The sequence below is a fragment of the Odocoileus virginianus genome, chromosome 11 (genome assembly GCF_023699985.2).
Source record: "Odocoileus virginianus isolate 20LAN1187 ecotype Illinois chromosome 11, Ovbor_1.2, whole genome shotgun sequence".
Lineage (NCBI taxonomy): Eukaryota > Metazoa > Chordata > Mammalia > Artiodactyla > Cervidae > Odocoileus > Odocoileus virginianus.
Window position 1 is genome coordinate 40,101,487 of NC_069684.1, and position 15,116 is coordinate 40,116,602.

The 15,116-nt window shown below is 37.7% G+C and overlaps 1 protein-coding gene and 1 pseudogene across 12 annotated transcripts in view; one reads left to right on the forward strand and one right to left on the reverse strand.

The window, feature by feature from the left end:
- Nucleotides 1-1,360: 1,360 nt before the first annotated feature.
- PRRC2C (proline rich coiled-coil 2C) overlaps nucleotides 1,361-15,116 on the reverse strand; it is a 100,146-nt gene continuing 86,390 nt past the window's right edge. For 5 of the 12 annotated variants that reach the window (XM_020872078.2, XM_020872056.2, XM_070474332.1 and 2 more), the window contains 9 exons: nucleotides 12,652-12,764; nucleotides 12,280-12,416; nucleotides 9,269-9,500; nucleotides 8,929-9,051; nucleotides 7,355-7,573; nucleotides 6,935-7,038; nucleotides 6,434-6,560; nucleotides 5,353-5,589; nucleotides 1,361-3,287 (listed from right to left, as the gene is read on the reverse strand). In XM_020872078.2, coding sequence (XP_020727737.2) covers nucleotides 3,030-3,287; nucleotides 5,353-5,589; nucleotides 6,434-6,560; nucleotides 6,935-7,038; nucleotides 7,355-7,573; nucleotides 8,929-9,051; nucleotides 9,269-9,500; nucleotides 12,280-12,416; nucleotides 12,652-12,764 — 1,550 coding nt within the window. In that variant the 3' untranslated portion in view covers nucleotides 1,361-3,029. Of the gene's footprint in view, nucleotides 3,288-3,757; nucleotides 3,811-5,352; nucleotides 5,590-6,433; nucleotides 6,561-6,934; nucleotides 7,039-7,354; nucleotides 7,574-8,928; nucleotides 9,052-9,268; nucleotides 9,501-12,279; nucleotides 12,417-12,651; nucleotides 12,765-15,116 lie in introns of all 12 variants that reach the window. The other 7 variants (XM_020872085.2, XM_020872071.2, XM_020872122.2 and 4 more) reach the window with 5 other exon arrangements.
- Nucleotides 14,695-14,986, forward strand: LOC110123897 (translation machinery-associated protein 7-like; annotated as a pseudogene).

Sequence of the window (15,116 nt, forward strand, 5' to 3'; positions counted from 1 at the left end):
GAAAGTGACTGCTTTGTCGGGGAGGCCTACTTGGCCATTCTATTCTATCTCAATGTACCTTTGGCAGGAAGGTTAAAAAAAAACCACGTCATTCTGGGCTGCTGAGGAAGAAAAGTTGGTAATATCTATGAGTAGTTGTTTTTCCCCCGTGAGACTTGAACACTCCCCCTTGGCAAGGGCTTCCCAAGTGGTTTAAGTGGTATAAAGAACCTGCCTGCCAATGTAGGAGGCTTGGAAAGTGGTTTTGATTCTTGGGTTGGGAAGATCACCTGGAGTAGGAAATGGCAACTCACTCCAGTATTCTTGCCTGGATAATCCCCTGGACAGGGGATCCTAGCAGGCTACAGTCCCTATGAGGCCACAAATAGTTGGACACAACTGAGCATATCTCTTGGCAAAAAAGGGCCAGAATACATTGATCCATCCTCTTTCTGTCCCTCTACATCATCCTTGAACCTAGGACTTTCTCATCTGGAATCTTAAGCCTGATTAACAAAACTTCCTTCCTTTAATTCTCCACTGAATATTAATGCATTTGGGAGCTCCCTTTTCATTTCAGGTGAATAAACTGTTGACTTTGCTTTTTTTGCTCAGAAACCAGTAAGACCAAAATTTACATATAAATCTACTTATTAGCTGGCGTGTCAATAATTGATTAGTACTACCCAAATAATTTTAGAAGGTTTTAATCATACAATCAAGTTAAGCAGTATGGTCATATATAGGCAGGGGGAAGACAGAGTGACTGGAAAATGGTTCCAGGAAACAGAGGTCAGGTATCAGTGACCGCAACCTCAAGACTTCGAGCCACCACAAGACTATGCTCAGGTATGAACTGTCTTCTACATTCTCAGCACTGGCCACATATATGTACTTGATCAGCTGACTAAATTATATCAAAGCCTCATCGCTTGCTTAAACTCTGGTTCAGGTAAAATATTCTTCTCCTTTGATATTTCTCTGTCCAGGGAAATGTGTGTGTTTTTGACAATAATTCTTTGGAGTAATTCTATGTTGGTATATAGAGTAAATTAGTGAGTCTTATCCAAACTTTATTAAGATTTATTTTGGGTCCTTCCATTTCCAGCCAGAAGAATGGTGATTCTATTCTCTACATTCAGCAGTTTACAAGACCAAGAAAGATGACTCTCCTCTTCCTTGACAGATTGTTTTCAAATGAACATGGCTACCTCGAGAACAGGGGCCATAAATACTATCCTCAAAAGACCATCTTTACTTTGACTGAATAAGTTTTATAGTTCTTCAAAGTCAGAAATCAAGTTTTGGGGTGGTATTTTTCCCCCCTAGAGCATAATGTATTCTTACTTCAGATTTTAGGAAATCGACAGGAAGCTTCAAGACTCATTATTTAGAGAATACTTTATTAGTTTCTGTAATCAAACCCATGTAGATAAGACCTTACATATTTAATACAGTGCGTTACCCCTGTACAAATGGAAAAAATTATGTTTAACATTTCTAGACCAATATGGCTGTTAATTTCTGTACAATGCCAACCCAACACGGTACAACTGGGATACTTTTTCCAAAGTTGACAGCACAGCTAAAGTTTCCAAAAATTCAAATTATATATATATATGTATATATATATATAGATTTATTTATTTATATAAAAAGACCAATAGCAGTATGTTATGCATCAATAGCAGCAACAGCTTTTCCAAGTTCTGCAGTCATCTGAACAAAATTATAGAGACATCCAGCACACTCCATTAAAAAAAAAAAAGGTAAAAAAAAAACAAAACCTCAGAAAACAGCAAATTTCTGTTACTGTTGTGGTACCTGGCACCATTTTTTTTAAATTACATTTCTCAATCATCATCTGGAAAGAAAACATTCTAGAATAACGTCATTAAAAACAGATCTGATAAAGCACGGTCACTACTACGTATCATAAAGCAGGTACAAGATATTTTACATTCACAGAGGTATGATACAGTACTGTCCTACATCTATAATACTAGAGGATATAATTAAAAAGGCATTATTTCAGACTTGATTCTACTTTTCCAGCAGAGGGCCCAAAGGATGGTTATGACACAGATCTGATACATAAAAGCACCTTCTTAGATAGGATTTCCTTTCTTTATTGGCATAGTTCTAGGTACTCACTGCTCTTCATGAACATCAGCTAAAAACCGTTTAAAAAAATAAACAAAAAACCACCATTGGATTCATACAAAGATGAATGAGGAGAGGCAAGCAGGACTCAACCTAAGTAGTATTTGACCAACTCCGTCATGTCTGAATGGTTAAGAGCTTCATGGAAGAAAGGAGATGCCAAGTAGCACTTCAAAGCTTTGGGCCACAACCAAAACACAGCATCATTTCAAACAGAAGCAGTAGCCAAACACTGCCCACTTGGATATGTTCAAGGATGTTGACGTCAGTATTTCACCATCTGCTCACTCATCCAGGAAGAAGGGGAGATCAGTTACTGTACTTTGATTGTGTTCAACTCAATCACCATGTTACAAAAATAGCAAGCTGCCATAATAAAAAATAAGGCTCCTCTATCCAGCACCAGTTATCTTCTGTTCTTCACCACCAAGCCCCTAAATGCTATAACCATATCCCAAGAACACGAGGGAGCAAAGAAACCACACCTGATGTCTTAGCTGGGATCATCACACGGCTCAGGCTGAGCTATTCCTCTGCGGTGTTATCTCCCTCACATTTCTGGTGCTTCATCTAGCCATAAGGATTTCAGTTCTACATTGCATGCACTCAAGGAATGTGTGCACATATTCACATACAAATTCTGACTGAAGACACATGGCCGTCGACAGAGTGCATGTTATACAGGTGCAAGCTGGCAAAGCCTCATTCTACTGGTGCAGCAGCTGTGTGTGTCAGTGTAAATTGCTCCTATGTCCCTTGTGCACCTCCAAGCTCTGGACAGGATAATGCCAGAGACCACTTTACCCCTTTGGCTGATGGCATTGTCTAACTTCATTCTCCCTCTTTCCCCTCTCCCTTCCCCTACCCCCTGCAATAACCCACAGCCTTTAGGATTTTGTTTCTTCAGTTTTGATCGCCTGAGGTTTGATTGGTCCAGTTCTAATAGGTTTGGTGGCTATGGTGGGTGCAGGGGGTGGCTTTTCTTCTACTTTTTCCTGACAGACACCAGGAGGGTCGGTCAGGGTTTCAGGAGGTTTACTTGAGTCACTGTCCACTTTCTGGGCTTTGCCTCCTATCTGTTTGTTCTGTTGCTGTTCAGAGAAGAACCGTTGCGTGGACTGAAGAACCTCTGCTCTCTGCTTTGCCTTAAAAAATGAGAAACAACAACTGAAAATGCTGCAGTATAACCAAAGCCTGTCAATCAATCTCAGTTCAAATTTTTTTACCAATCACAAATCAGTTTTCCCCACGTTGGTTTGGCCCCAAAGTACCTCATTGATCTGTCAGCTTTTAATGGATAGATTTCTTCCTATTTTTGAAAACATTCCATGTGATTTAAAACAAACAAACAAACAAACAAAAAAACCAAAAAAAAACTGAAAAGAATAGGACCACCTCCCACCATCTTTCCAAAGTTTGCCCTTGTAAAAAAATAATAAAATATAAATTGCTGTTGGCTTGTATCTTTTCTGGAAGAAAAGTTATTGATATCAAATTTTATTTAGGGAGCCTGCTTGCAAATTTGAAAACATATAAATTTAATACTTAAAACTTCTATTTATCAATATGTGGTCTACAATAAAATGAAAAGGAAGCACTTATATTGTGGCATTACCAACACCTAGGACCAAATGTCTTGTGGCTGAGTCCTCTTCCCACAGCTCTCTTCTGCAGGGGAAGAGCATCAGAAATTAGTAACTACAACTTCACTTGATCACTAAGTTCTGATAGCTCCTACCACATTCTGAGCTGGTAAAATAATTTCCTAGTTTTATTGATGCTGTGCCCCCAAAGAATATACTTACGTCAATCTGTAAATTATATCACCATAACACACACAATTAAGACTAAAAGTTTCTACACCTGTTGCATATAACAAAAGCTCTTCATGTTCTACAGGTAACCTGTACTATTCAAAGATCTGAAGCAATTTCATGACATCTGTATCCTTTTCCACCCCATTATTAAGCTCTAATGTCATTTCCAACATGCGGATGTAGGAAAATCAAGTGGCAAGGAGGCAACAGAACTGGAAACCAAGGCCAAATGGTTTCCAAAGATTTCTACACATATAGTATTTTTAATAGTTACAAATGGATGGAAATCCTAAGTACGCAGCCTTAATAAAAGTAGGTAACATTCAACAAGTGTTTCACTGCAGGGTAATCTTTAAATTTGATTATTCAGGATCACAAACAAGGGACATCAACCCAGAAAGAAACTTTATTGAATCAACTGAATTTTCTAACAGGATTGTCCTAAACATGTTTCTAATTCAGAATAAAGCATGACTATGGACATTTCCCATTTGAGAGCAGTAAGCTTTTCTTTGTTCTCATCTTGCCTGATATATATAGTGACAAAATTGGCAAAAGTACTAAGACTTCAAAAGTCAAGTCTAAGTAAATATAGAAACAGAAATAAATTATTCAGCTAGCTGTACTGGCAGACAGGTTAAGTTTATGCTGCAAGAACCGTCCCCACACAGACTCCTCAAGGCACCCTTCTGCGTTTAGCAAACCTCATGTTTATCAGTGCCTTTTATCATGAAGGATCCCAAAGTGCTTTTTGAGTTCTTCACTTACAACTATACAATCAGTTGTGGAATACGGAAGCCTCAGATGGCAGGCAAAAAAAAAAAAAAAAAAGATGTGAAACCAGTTTGAGAAGAAAACTTTACTTGGATGCTTGGATGACTCATGAAGGAAGAAAAATCAAGATAACATGCCTTACCCATTCCAGAGTTTTCACATAACAATGATTTATATCTTGGGATGGGGGTGGAGGTGGGAAGGGAAGAAAAAAAAGAAAGAATATGGGGAATCCTGTAATAATACATATTATTTATTTGCTCTTCCCAAAAAATGTAGCAGCTAAACTCAGATCTCAAATATTTATTCTATAAACAATTTATTTGGCCACACTTTAAAATGTTAACTTCTTTGCTGACTAGAGTTGCAAAAACAAGAAACAAACAAAAAACAAAAACATAAAAAAGAAAAAGAAAAGTGTGTGTGTGGGGGCAATGGGGGGAGTAAGAAGAAAAAAAATTAAATTAAAAAAAGGAGGTGGGGATGAACAAAAGTAGTTAGTTTCGTTAAGTCTGCTAAGACAATGAATGCCTGGATATGCAGTTATGGGTCCAGAGGCATCTTAAGACATGGTTCAGAGACAGATCCGTGCTCTGGTGGCTGTTAACACTGTACTAACCTTCATGTCTTGTTCAGCCTTCAGCGCAGCCTGGGCCTGATTACCTCTGACTCCAGACAGTGATCCACAAGGACCCCTGGCTACATGTGGCAAACGAGCATGGCTCATGAGGCCTGTGGTCAGCGGAGGAGGCATCTGACTGGCCAGTGCCATTGGCGGCCTCTGAACAGGCGCTGGGAAGGTGTTAGTATGTGGGGCTCTTACCAATGGAGGGACCAGGTTAGGTTGAGAGAGAATCTGAGTGAAAAAAACAAAACATACAACATTGAGCTGTTAAAAAAAAAAAAAAAAAGCCAACTAGACTAGGTTGGCTTATCTCAGAGTAAATCTGTGCCCATTCTGCCAGTGAAAGGAAGTGTATGGGTTTGTGCCATTCTATTACAGGACCAAGAAGAAACATTCTCCATGCTTGGAGAATCTAACAAAAATTAGGCAAAGCTTGCTATGGTACTTCAGTTGGTTCTAGCATTTCAGCTACAAATTCTGAAGGGGAAATAGAAAAGCTATTAAATAGGATCTTTTAAAAAGATATAACTGCAGAAAAGGCACATATATCAAATATAATCTGAAGATAAATGAAAATAGTACTAATCAACAAATATATGAGAGTTCTTATCAACTTTAGTTAGTCCTTCCATATGATTAGCGAAGGGAAGAGAAGCCAACACGTTTACACATATATTAGAATGTCTTTTAGAATTTCTACATCAATTGCATATAGTTACCTTTAGAAAACAAAAACCAAACCCCCTCCCCAACTTTAAAACTAGAAAACGTTAAGCACTGGGACCCTTCTCTGAAAAGTCAACTTCTTCAAAAGATAAAAGGTTTGGGACTGAAATAAGTTTTTAGAGCTGTGTGGGGAATCTTTTGACTATATTTCAATTGTCTGCTTTAGAACTATATGGTTACTACTTGTGTCTAGCTAAAAACTGTACAGAATATATTTGAATGTCATAAATATACTAAAAACTGTTTCTAAACTGGTTATAATATGGCAGGATTATAAAATCAGAGAATTAGCCAGATTAGCAATCACTTGCAATTAAGTAATACTCATTTCTCATTTATATCTGCCCACCTGGGGTGCAAACTGTGTAGGAAATGGTTGTGTCATTCTCACAGTAGCAGGCGCTGACTGGAACTGCTTCTGATAGACAATGCTGTTCATTTTGCTGGACTGGCTGTTCGGACTTGTGGAAGTAGCCCTTGGAAAGAAGCCATCACTGGTCAGTAACAGTAGTGCCACAAAAGTAATGCTAGATTTTTAGACACATTGCTTTTGGTAGATTCATCATACTTGGTAGTTGATGAAAATTTACTGGAGTTACCAAACATTATGCTGGGAATGAAAGTGCAGATGTGAGAAAGCATACTAGCTTGATTTTCCCAGGGTTAAAATTTTTTCCCCCTTAAAAATATAGTATAACAAATACATTCCTTATTATAATTAAGCTTAAATAACAGCTTAACATTGTGGGTAAAACCATGAGAATGTCTTATGCTTATATTAAGTACCTAACAGAAACATGGTACCCAGCTATTTGGAAATTCTGTAAGCAAATTTAAATGCCCATTTTACCGGAAAGGACTAGATGTTGGTGTGGTGCTTCTGCCACTGATTGGAGGAGTGCCTGGTTTTATATCAATGCCACTTCCAAAGGCTTTTAGTTCCATTTCAGACATCTGAGGAAGAGCATAAAATAAACTTAACATTTTTGCAATTCCATAAATTAAAGTGCTGTGTTTAGTATTTTATCTATGATAATTTCATCTGGCACAGAGCAAAGAACCTTAGAACAAGATTTTATGATTTCTTTGTTATAAGAGGCCTAAACACATTAATAGAGAGTAGATTAAAAAATAAGTATACTGAGCCTGACATTTTTTTGGGGAGTGGAAGAAGCTGATGGACTTGATTCTTATAGACTACACTGATACATAAATCTAAACTCATGGCCTTAAATTCTCAAAGAAACTGCATACGTTTCTCTTCACTTACTTTTCCTGTGGTTGCGATCATGCTATGCTGTGTTCCAGCAGGGATCAATCCCCTGAAAGGCTGGCTTACTTGTGCGGTACGACTCATGCTCTGGGCCTGTGCTTGTGGGGCAGTATGCTGTAATGGGGGCTGAAGAGTCTGAGGCAGAGCAATTAAAGGCTGCCCTGTAGATCCAAAATTAGGCAAAGAAAGCTGGGATGCTGGTAAAGGTACTGTAACCTAGAAAATAAGCAAACAGAAACTGCAGCAATTTGCTTAATCTGTTGTACAAATATCTCTTTAACTATATACATGACTCTTCAAATACTTTTGAGTAAGATTTTAAACAGAACACTTCAGTCTATTAATATATTTCACAAATAAATATCTTGATTAGTGACTACCTCCATTCTTTTATTAAATGTGCAACAATAAAACAGATTAGCAGTAGAGAAACTCTGTATGAAATAATTATAACTGTCTTTGAATTAATCCACAGTATGTCTTAATAACCCCAGAATACAATAAAATCATGAACATACACTTTAAAAAAGTAGTTACAACTTTCATTTTTACAATAAACGTTTTTTATATTGTTTTAAGGTCAAATGAGCTTTGACCAAAAAAAAAAACCACAAAAAACAAAAAAACCCCACACCTTTCTGTTGTCATACGGTATTTAATTTGAATGTCAATATGGTGATATTTTCTTAATTTTCACCCCCTAAAATACCCACCAAAAATAGCTACGAGAAAATGACTAATGGCTTGCCTCTCTCCTCCAGCCCTCCACCAACTTTTTATTTTTTTTTTATTTTTTTTAATTTTATTTATTTTTTTTTTCCCACCAACTTTTTAAAGAGTAAGTCGATTTATGAGATTGTCAGGAGACAGTTTCATAAAAATATACATTTCACTGAAAATTATTATTACATTCATATACTTCAGAAATATTTTTGTTATTTTTACTCTATCATACTCTGCTACACAGTCCTATGTATTATATTAACCAGTGTGGGTGGTCTTTAGGGTCTTCCTTCACCTCTAGCATGAATGGGTGAAGCATTTACCACACTTACATGTAACTGCATGTCCTGGACAATGGTTTTCAAATCTTTAGACTTGTGGAATCTTTTGTTAAAATAATTGATTATATATAAAAATCCATTTTAGGGACTTCTCTGGTGAACCAGTGGCTATGACTCCATGCTCCCAATGCAGGGAGCCTAGGTTTGACAACTGGTCAGGGAACTAGATCTCACATGCCAAACTACAGATCTTGCATGCCACAATAAAGACCTTGTGTGCTGCAACTGATATGAAATAAATATTTATTAATAAATAAATAAAAAGAAGTCCCCTATAAAAAGAGGTAAAGAGCATTACTGATTTTATGGGAAGTGGGGGTGGGAAGAGGGGTGGTGTAAGACTGAAACATGTCCTACTGCCAGTGGACCCCAGAGAATTCCTAAATTCCTCAGAAAAAAAGCCTAAGGCCACAGAACCATCTCCCCATCTTGGTTCTATTTAAATCCCCAACAACAACAAAAGCAACAGCAACAACAATAATAATAAAGAAAATTGAGGAAATTTACCATGCCATAGTTTACCTGCTGGAGAGCACTTGGTGACTGGGCAGTGTTATAAAAATTTGTCTGACCAGGCTGTTGTACTTGTCCAGAATAAAGATTTGAAGCCTGGGTGAGATTAGCTCTAGCCTAGAAAATATTTTGCAAGAAGTAAGATTGAAATACTTTCCAGTTCAGGTATCAAAGGTTATGACTTCAAAGTAATCTCTTAGCATTAGACAGAAAGGAAGATCTTGTTTTTTTCATTGTGTCTTTTAACACTTTTCTTTTTCTTTCAAAACTCATTCTTAAATAATTTGCTGAATAGGAATACAAAAACAGTGCATGATTCTAGCTCTTGCCTTACCTGGAGAAGATGAGTATCGATCAGTTGAGAACCTCCTAGTCCTGATGCCTGACCCAGCTGATGTTCATACAATATGGGAATAGGTTGAGTATTTGAAGTTTGTTGGAAGGCAAGACCTGACTGTGCTTTAGCAAGTTCCTGGTGTTGGACAGCTGGAAAGTTGTGGATGGCAGTACCAGAAAGGACCATAGATGGCTGGGACAGACTGCTTTGCATAAAGGCTGGCTGAGATCTACAGAAGTATTAAAGAGAAAAGGCATGTTTTAATCTGGACTTTTAAGAATGACTATCTCAAAAGACCAAATACTCTACTTAGCATAACTAAAGAGGCAGAGAATACAGACTGTCTAAAGCACTTGTTTCAAGATTTATTGAGCCCTATATACAGTGAAGCTCCGCACATTAAACTTTTGGGAAAAGGTTTATTATTACTCTTGCTGAGAAAATGCTAAGATTTTTTTCTCTTTAACAATGGGAATAATTCTATTTTCTTGTGTTCATTAGCAAGCTCAGAACCAAATCTGTTGTTTTTCTCTTTGATATTACCAGTCTATTCGAATTTACAGCACCAACAGCTCTGATTTTTAATATCTGTATTTCATTACAGATAATATATACATAGTATACATATATAAACATATAGTACACATATTTCAAGACCTCTATGGAATAAAGCAGAGTAGTAGTTAACCACAGGAGGACCCACAAAATTCTGTTTTGTTAACTGAAGCATAATGGACTCATAACTAGTTTCAGGTGTACAATGTAATGATTTGGTGTTCATACATATGCAAAATAATTACCACAATGTGTCTAGTTAACATCAGTCACTACACATAGTTACACATTTTTTTTCTTATGATGAGAGACTTTTTAATATCTATTCTCTTAGCAATGTTCAAATATTCAAAACAGTATTACCGTTAAAGGGTATAAGACTCCCTTATAAAATAAACTATGGCGATGTAATGTGCAACATGGTGACTATAGTTAATAATACTGTATTGCATATTTGAAGGGTTTTTAAAAACTTACAATGCTGAAATCTAACCCCAGACTACCCTATTATTTCTGGGATGGAGGCAGGAACAAAACCCATTAAGCAGGAACATCTTTCTAAGGACGCAACTAATTTTTACAACATCTACTTATAATGCTTCAAACATAAAATGCGAAAACGTCAGGATACAGTTAAAATTACCCCATCCTGGCAGAAATTAATTCCAACGACTCCCTGTTAATAAATACTACGTTAATTAGGTTCAGAACATCAAACTGCAGAATGACGTGGGAGGGATACAAACAACTACTTTCAAAGTTGAAACTGGTGCCTTCCAGGTAGCCATTTGTCACAATTACATATACATTTATACACACACACACACACACACACACACACTACACATATATACTTAAAAAGTTCATCTTCCAAGGCAATTGTTAAAATGGGAGTTACAAATACAGAATGTCAGTGCAGTGCAAATCCATCTCCCATGACTACTGAAGACGTTACTAATTACTGAACTGTTTAACATAGCTCAAAGGTAGCGAACTTTTCAACATTGTTTCAAACAGACAATTAAAAGGAGATTGGTTTTGATATTAAATCTATTTGCTATATTTCTAAATCCACTAAAGCTTTTAATAAACATGTATTTTCTGGACGTTTGCACTTGTGGAGTCTGAGGGGTTTTCGTCGCTGCTGTTTTGAGTTTCAGTCTTAACCACTGAAGTCCCTCTGCTCAACTTTCAAGTTTTACTCCAGATTTCAGTAAAATCTCAAATTTAACAACATGAAAGAGACTGCCTATAGTTATAGTTAGGGTAAATAATTTTACATGTACTGAGAATTTTTTGGAATAACCAAACTAAATGACAAGAGTAATACCAGAATTACATAAATTAGTATTAATTATACAGATGTACTCAATGCTACTGAATAATCTTTAATAAAAAACAAAAGCGAGAGCCACATTTATTAAGTTTACTAATAATTCTGCTCCTTTGAGAAAGTGTGACTAGCTGAGACAAACTTCTTTAGGAATGAAATGTGATCTGCAGAAATGAGCTGCATCAACTGATGCCAATTTTAATCTATAAAGTATGGAAATTCTACCTGAATCACTTAAAAGGCAAATCTCTAAAAGGAAACGCCTAATTTTGCAAGGTTATGCACTAAATGTCCTGAAAGGGATTTCTTTTTCTTTTTGATGGTTCAGAGCCATTACCATGAGTACTGAGGACAAGTGTACCATGATGATGACTGAGTTATGCCATGATCACTGCTATCATTCAACTCTTACCCCACCCTGCCAGTCTCATTAAGTTGGAGATGAGAGACACCTGGGTTAAATCCAGGACCTGCCACTTATTTGTACTGTAACATTAGGATAAAAACAAAACAAAACCCACAACCTCTTCAAATGTCAAACGGGGATGACTTAATCTACTTTATCTGGTTTTGGGAAAACTAACTAAGTTAGTGTATGTGAAGGGCTGAGTAATATATATAAAGTTCGATAAAGATCAATTTTTATTACTTGCTTAATTGCAAAGATAACAGGATAAACCTTTAAAAAGAATGGTTTCTTCTATAATATACTCATCACTAATACTTCTGCTTCCTGTTTTAGACACTCTACTTCTCTCGCTTTTATTACACTCCATCCTGGCCTCTGCCTCCTTACACACTGCTATCATCCGCCGTACCTCAGCTCAGCTCTCACACACAGCAAGTCTGATTTACAGCTGTTAGCAGCGAGGTGGCACTTACACCGTTAGGTCCTTAAGTAGTTTTTCTCTGTGATTTCTAATTTTTATGGGGCTGCTGTGAGCTCCTTTTTCAAGAAGCTTTGAAGCTTCACTTTGTTCAATAAAGTCTGAGAGAAATTACCAGAGGCTGAAGTTCATCTTGCTTTTGGGGGGAAGGAGGGAACAGACATGATATGGCAAGAAGGTTCAGCAATTACATTGTTTCCAACATCATCACAAACATAATTTTAAAGCTTTACCTGTATGGCTGAAGTGAAGAACTGAATAGTTCCTGAGCCTGGGAAACAGCAGGCCCAGCACCCAAACTCAGCTGGGCCTGATGCTGTCCTTGTAGTGGGGCATAAATAGGGATTGGGATCTGCTGAACTGAAGCTGGCTGCAATGCAATGTAAAAACAGTATGTGAACACCATATACACAAGCGACACACTTGGAAAATAAAAATGTGAGACATGAAACAAAACATTAATGCTACATATCACTTCCTTTTGAAAACAAAACAAAATGTAAACATCTAAAATTCCTTTTCAATCCATTACCAGTTCTAAACTGAACCCCCAAATACTACTACACCATAAACATGATAGGGTGAAAGAAGCCTGTGATATTTACCTGAGAGAGACCCGGTTGGAAGCCTTGTTGCTGAGCCAAGGATGGTGGAGCCAGTCGTGCATGTTGGGTATTGAATAGATGACTTGTGTCCATGTAGAAAGCTGGGATCTGAGCTACAGATTAGCAGGAAAAACAAGCAATGAGTGTCTCACCTTCAGAATCTTCCAAACAGTAACGCCAAACCAAATTTTAAAGAAGACTTCATATTAAGTGAGCCTTCTGAAAATTCATATAGCTAAGGAAAAACTAGAAATGTGAAAAGATGCAAAAGGAAAAAGATGTAACACTTCTACCTGACAGGTATATGCAAATTAAAACAATGACACTCTCATACTTGTGGAAGGTAGGAAAAAAACACTCATATACTGCCACTGGGGTATAAACTAGCAAAATTTTATATAATCCACAAAAATTGAAAATGAACCAGCAAATCCACTCTAATTTTAAATCTACCAATTAGAACTTAGCAAAATATTTCAAAAGAATTATGCCAATTTATACACTCCTTGGAAGAAAAGCTATGACCAACCTAGATGCGTATTAAAAGGCAGAGACATTACTTTGCTGACAAAGGTCCATCTAGTCAAAGCTATGGTTTTTTCAGTAGTCATGTATGGATGCGCGAGTTGGATCATAAAGAAAGCTGAGCACCGAAGAACTGATGCTTTTGAACTGTGGAGAAGACTCTTGAGAGTCCTGTGGACTGTAAGGAGATCCAACCAGTCAATCCTCAAGGAAGTCCAGTCCTGAATATTCACTGGAAGGACTGCTGCTGAAGCTGAAACTCCAACACTTGGGCCACCTGATGCAAAGAACCGACTCACTGGAAAAGGCCCTGATGCTGGGAAAGACTGAAGGCAGGAGAAGGGGATGACAGAGGATGAAATGTTTGGATGGCACCACTGACTCAATGGACATGAGTTTGAGCAAGCTCCAGGAGTTGGTGATCGACAGGGAAGCCTGGCGTGCTGCAGTCCATGGGGTCGCAAAGAGTAGGACATGACTGAGCAACTGGAGTGAACTGAACCAACTAGAATTTGGCAAAATATTTCAAAAGAATTATGCCAATTATATGCTCACTAGCAATATGCTTTAAAAGCCTAATAACTGAAAGAATTTGGTATAGATTCTTAACAGATTTCTTCTCCATGTTGATACTCACTGCTTTGTGTTGTTTTTATATAACAGTATGTTTGGAAGAACTTTCCATATTGCTTTCATTATCATTATAAACAGTCCCGCAATGAATGAACACCCTCATACATATATCTCTGATTAACAAGTAGGTTTATCTATACGATAAGACTCCACACTGGCTTCCCTGGTGGCTCAGTGGTAAAGAAACCACCTGCCAATGCAGGAGACACAGGTTTGATCCCTGGTCTGGGAAGTCCCCACATGCTACAGAGCAGCTAAGCCTCTGTGTGCCACAACTATTGAGCCCAAGTGCCTAGAGCCTGTGCTCTGCAACAAAAGAAGGCACTGCAATGAGAAGCCTTCAAACCACAGACAGTGATGATGAACACATAATACATTCTGAGATACTTTTCTAAAAGAATTATGCCAACTTAAACACTCACTAGCAATGTGCTTTAAGAACCTAGGAATAATACCTATGGATCCTTACAGATACTGGGCATTAAATATGCTAAGTATTATCAATCATCCTAGTATTTCCCAAATAGAAAGACAAAAAATAGCCTCACTGTCCTTTATTCTGAATTTAAATCATGAGTGAGCCTGAATATTTTTCAATCATTTATTTACAATTTAACTCTGCTTAACGTGTTCGTTTCCAAGGCAAACCATTCAATATCACGGTAATGCAAGTTTATGCCCCCAACCAGTAAGGCTGAAGAAGCTGAATGGTTCTATGAAGACCTACAAGGCCTTCTAGAACTAACATCCAAAAAAAGATATCCTTTTCATTACAGGGGACTGGAATGCAAAAGTAGGAAGTCAAGAAACACCTGGAGTAACGGAAATTTGGCCTTGGGAGTACAGAAAGAAGCTGGGCAAAGGCTATAGAGTTTTGCCAAAAGAATGCAATGGTCAGCTCCGCTTCTGGTGGCAGGGTCTGGGGAAGGGGCAGCAGGCGCCATATCGGGCCGCGAAGGTGGCAAGAAAAGCCCCTGAAGCAGCCCAAGAAGCAAGCCAAGGAGATGGACAAGTAAGATAAGGCATTCAAGCAGAAGCAGAAAGAGGAGCAGAAGAAACTCGAGGAGCTAAAAGCAAAGGCTGTGGGGAAAGGCCCCCTGGCCACTGGTGGAATTAAGAAATCTGGCAAAAAGTAAGCTGTTCCTTGTGCCTGAGGCAATGATGACCCTTAGTTCCATTCCTGTTAAAACACCTGGATTCCCTGCCATGATATCTGTTGCTGCCTATAGCTATAATGAAGTGCTGTCTTGGAACCTATTGTACATTTAAGAATAAACTTTTGTAAAAAAAAAAAAAAAAAAAAAAAG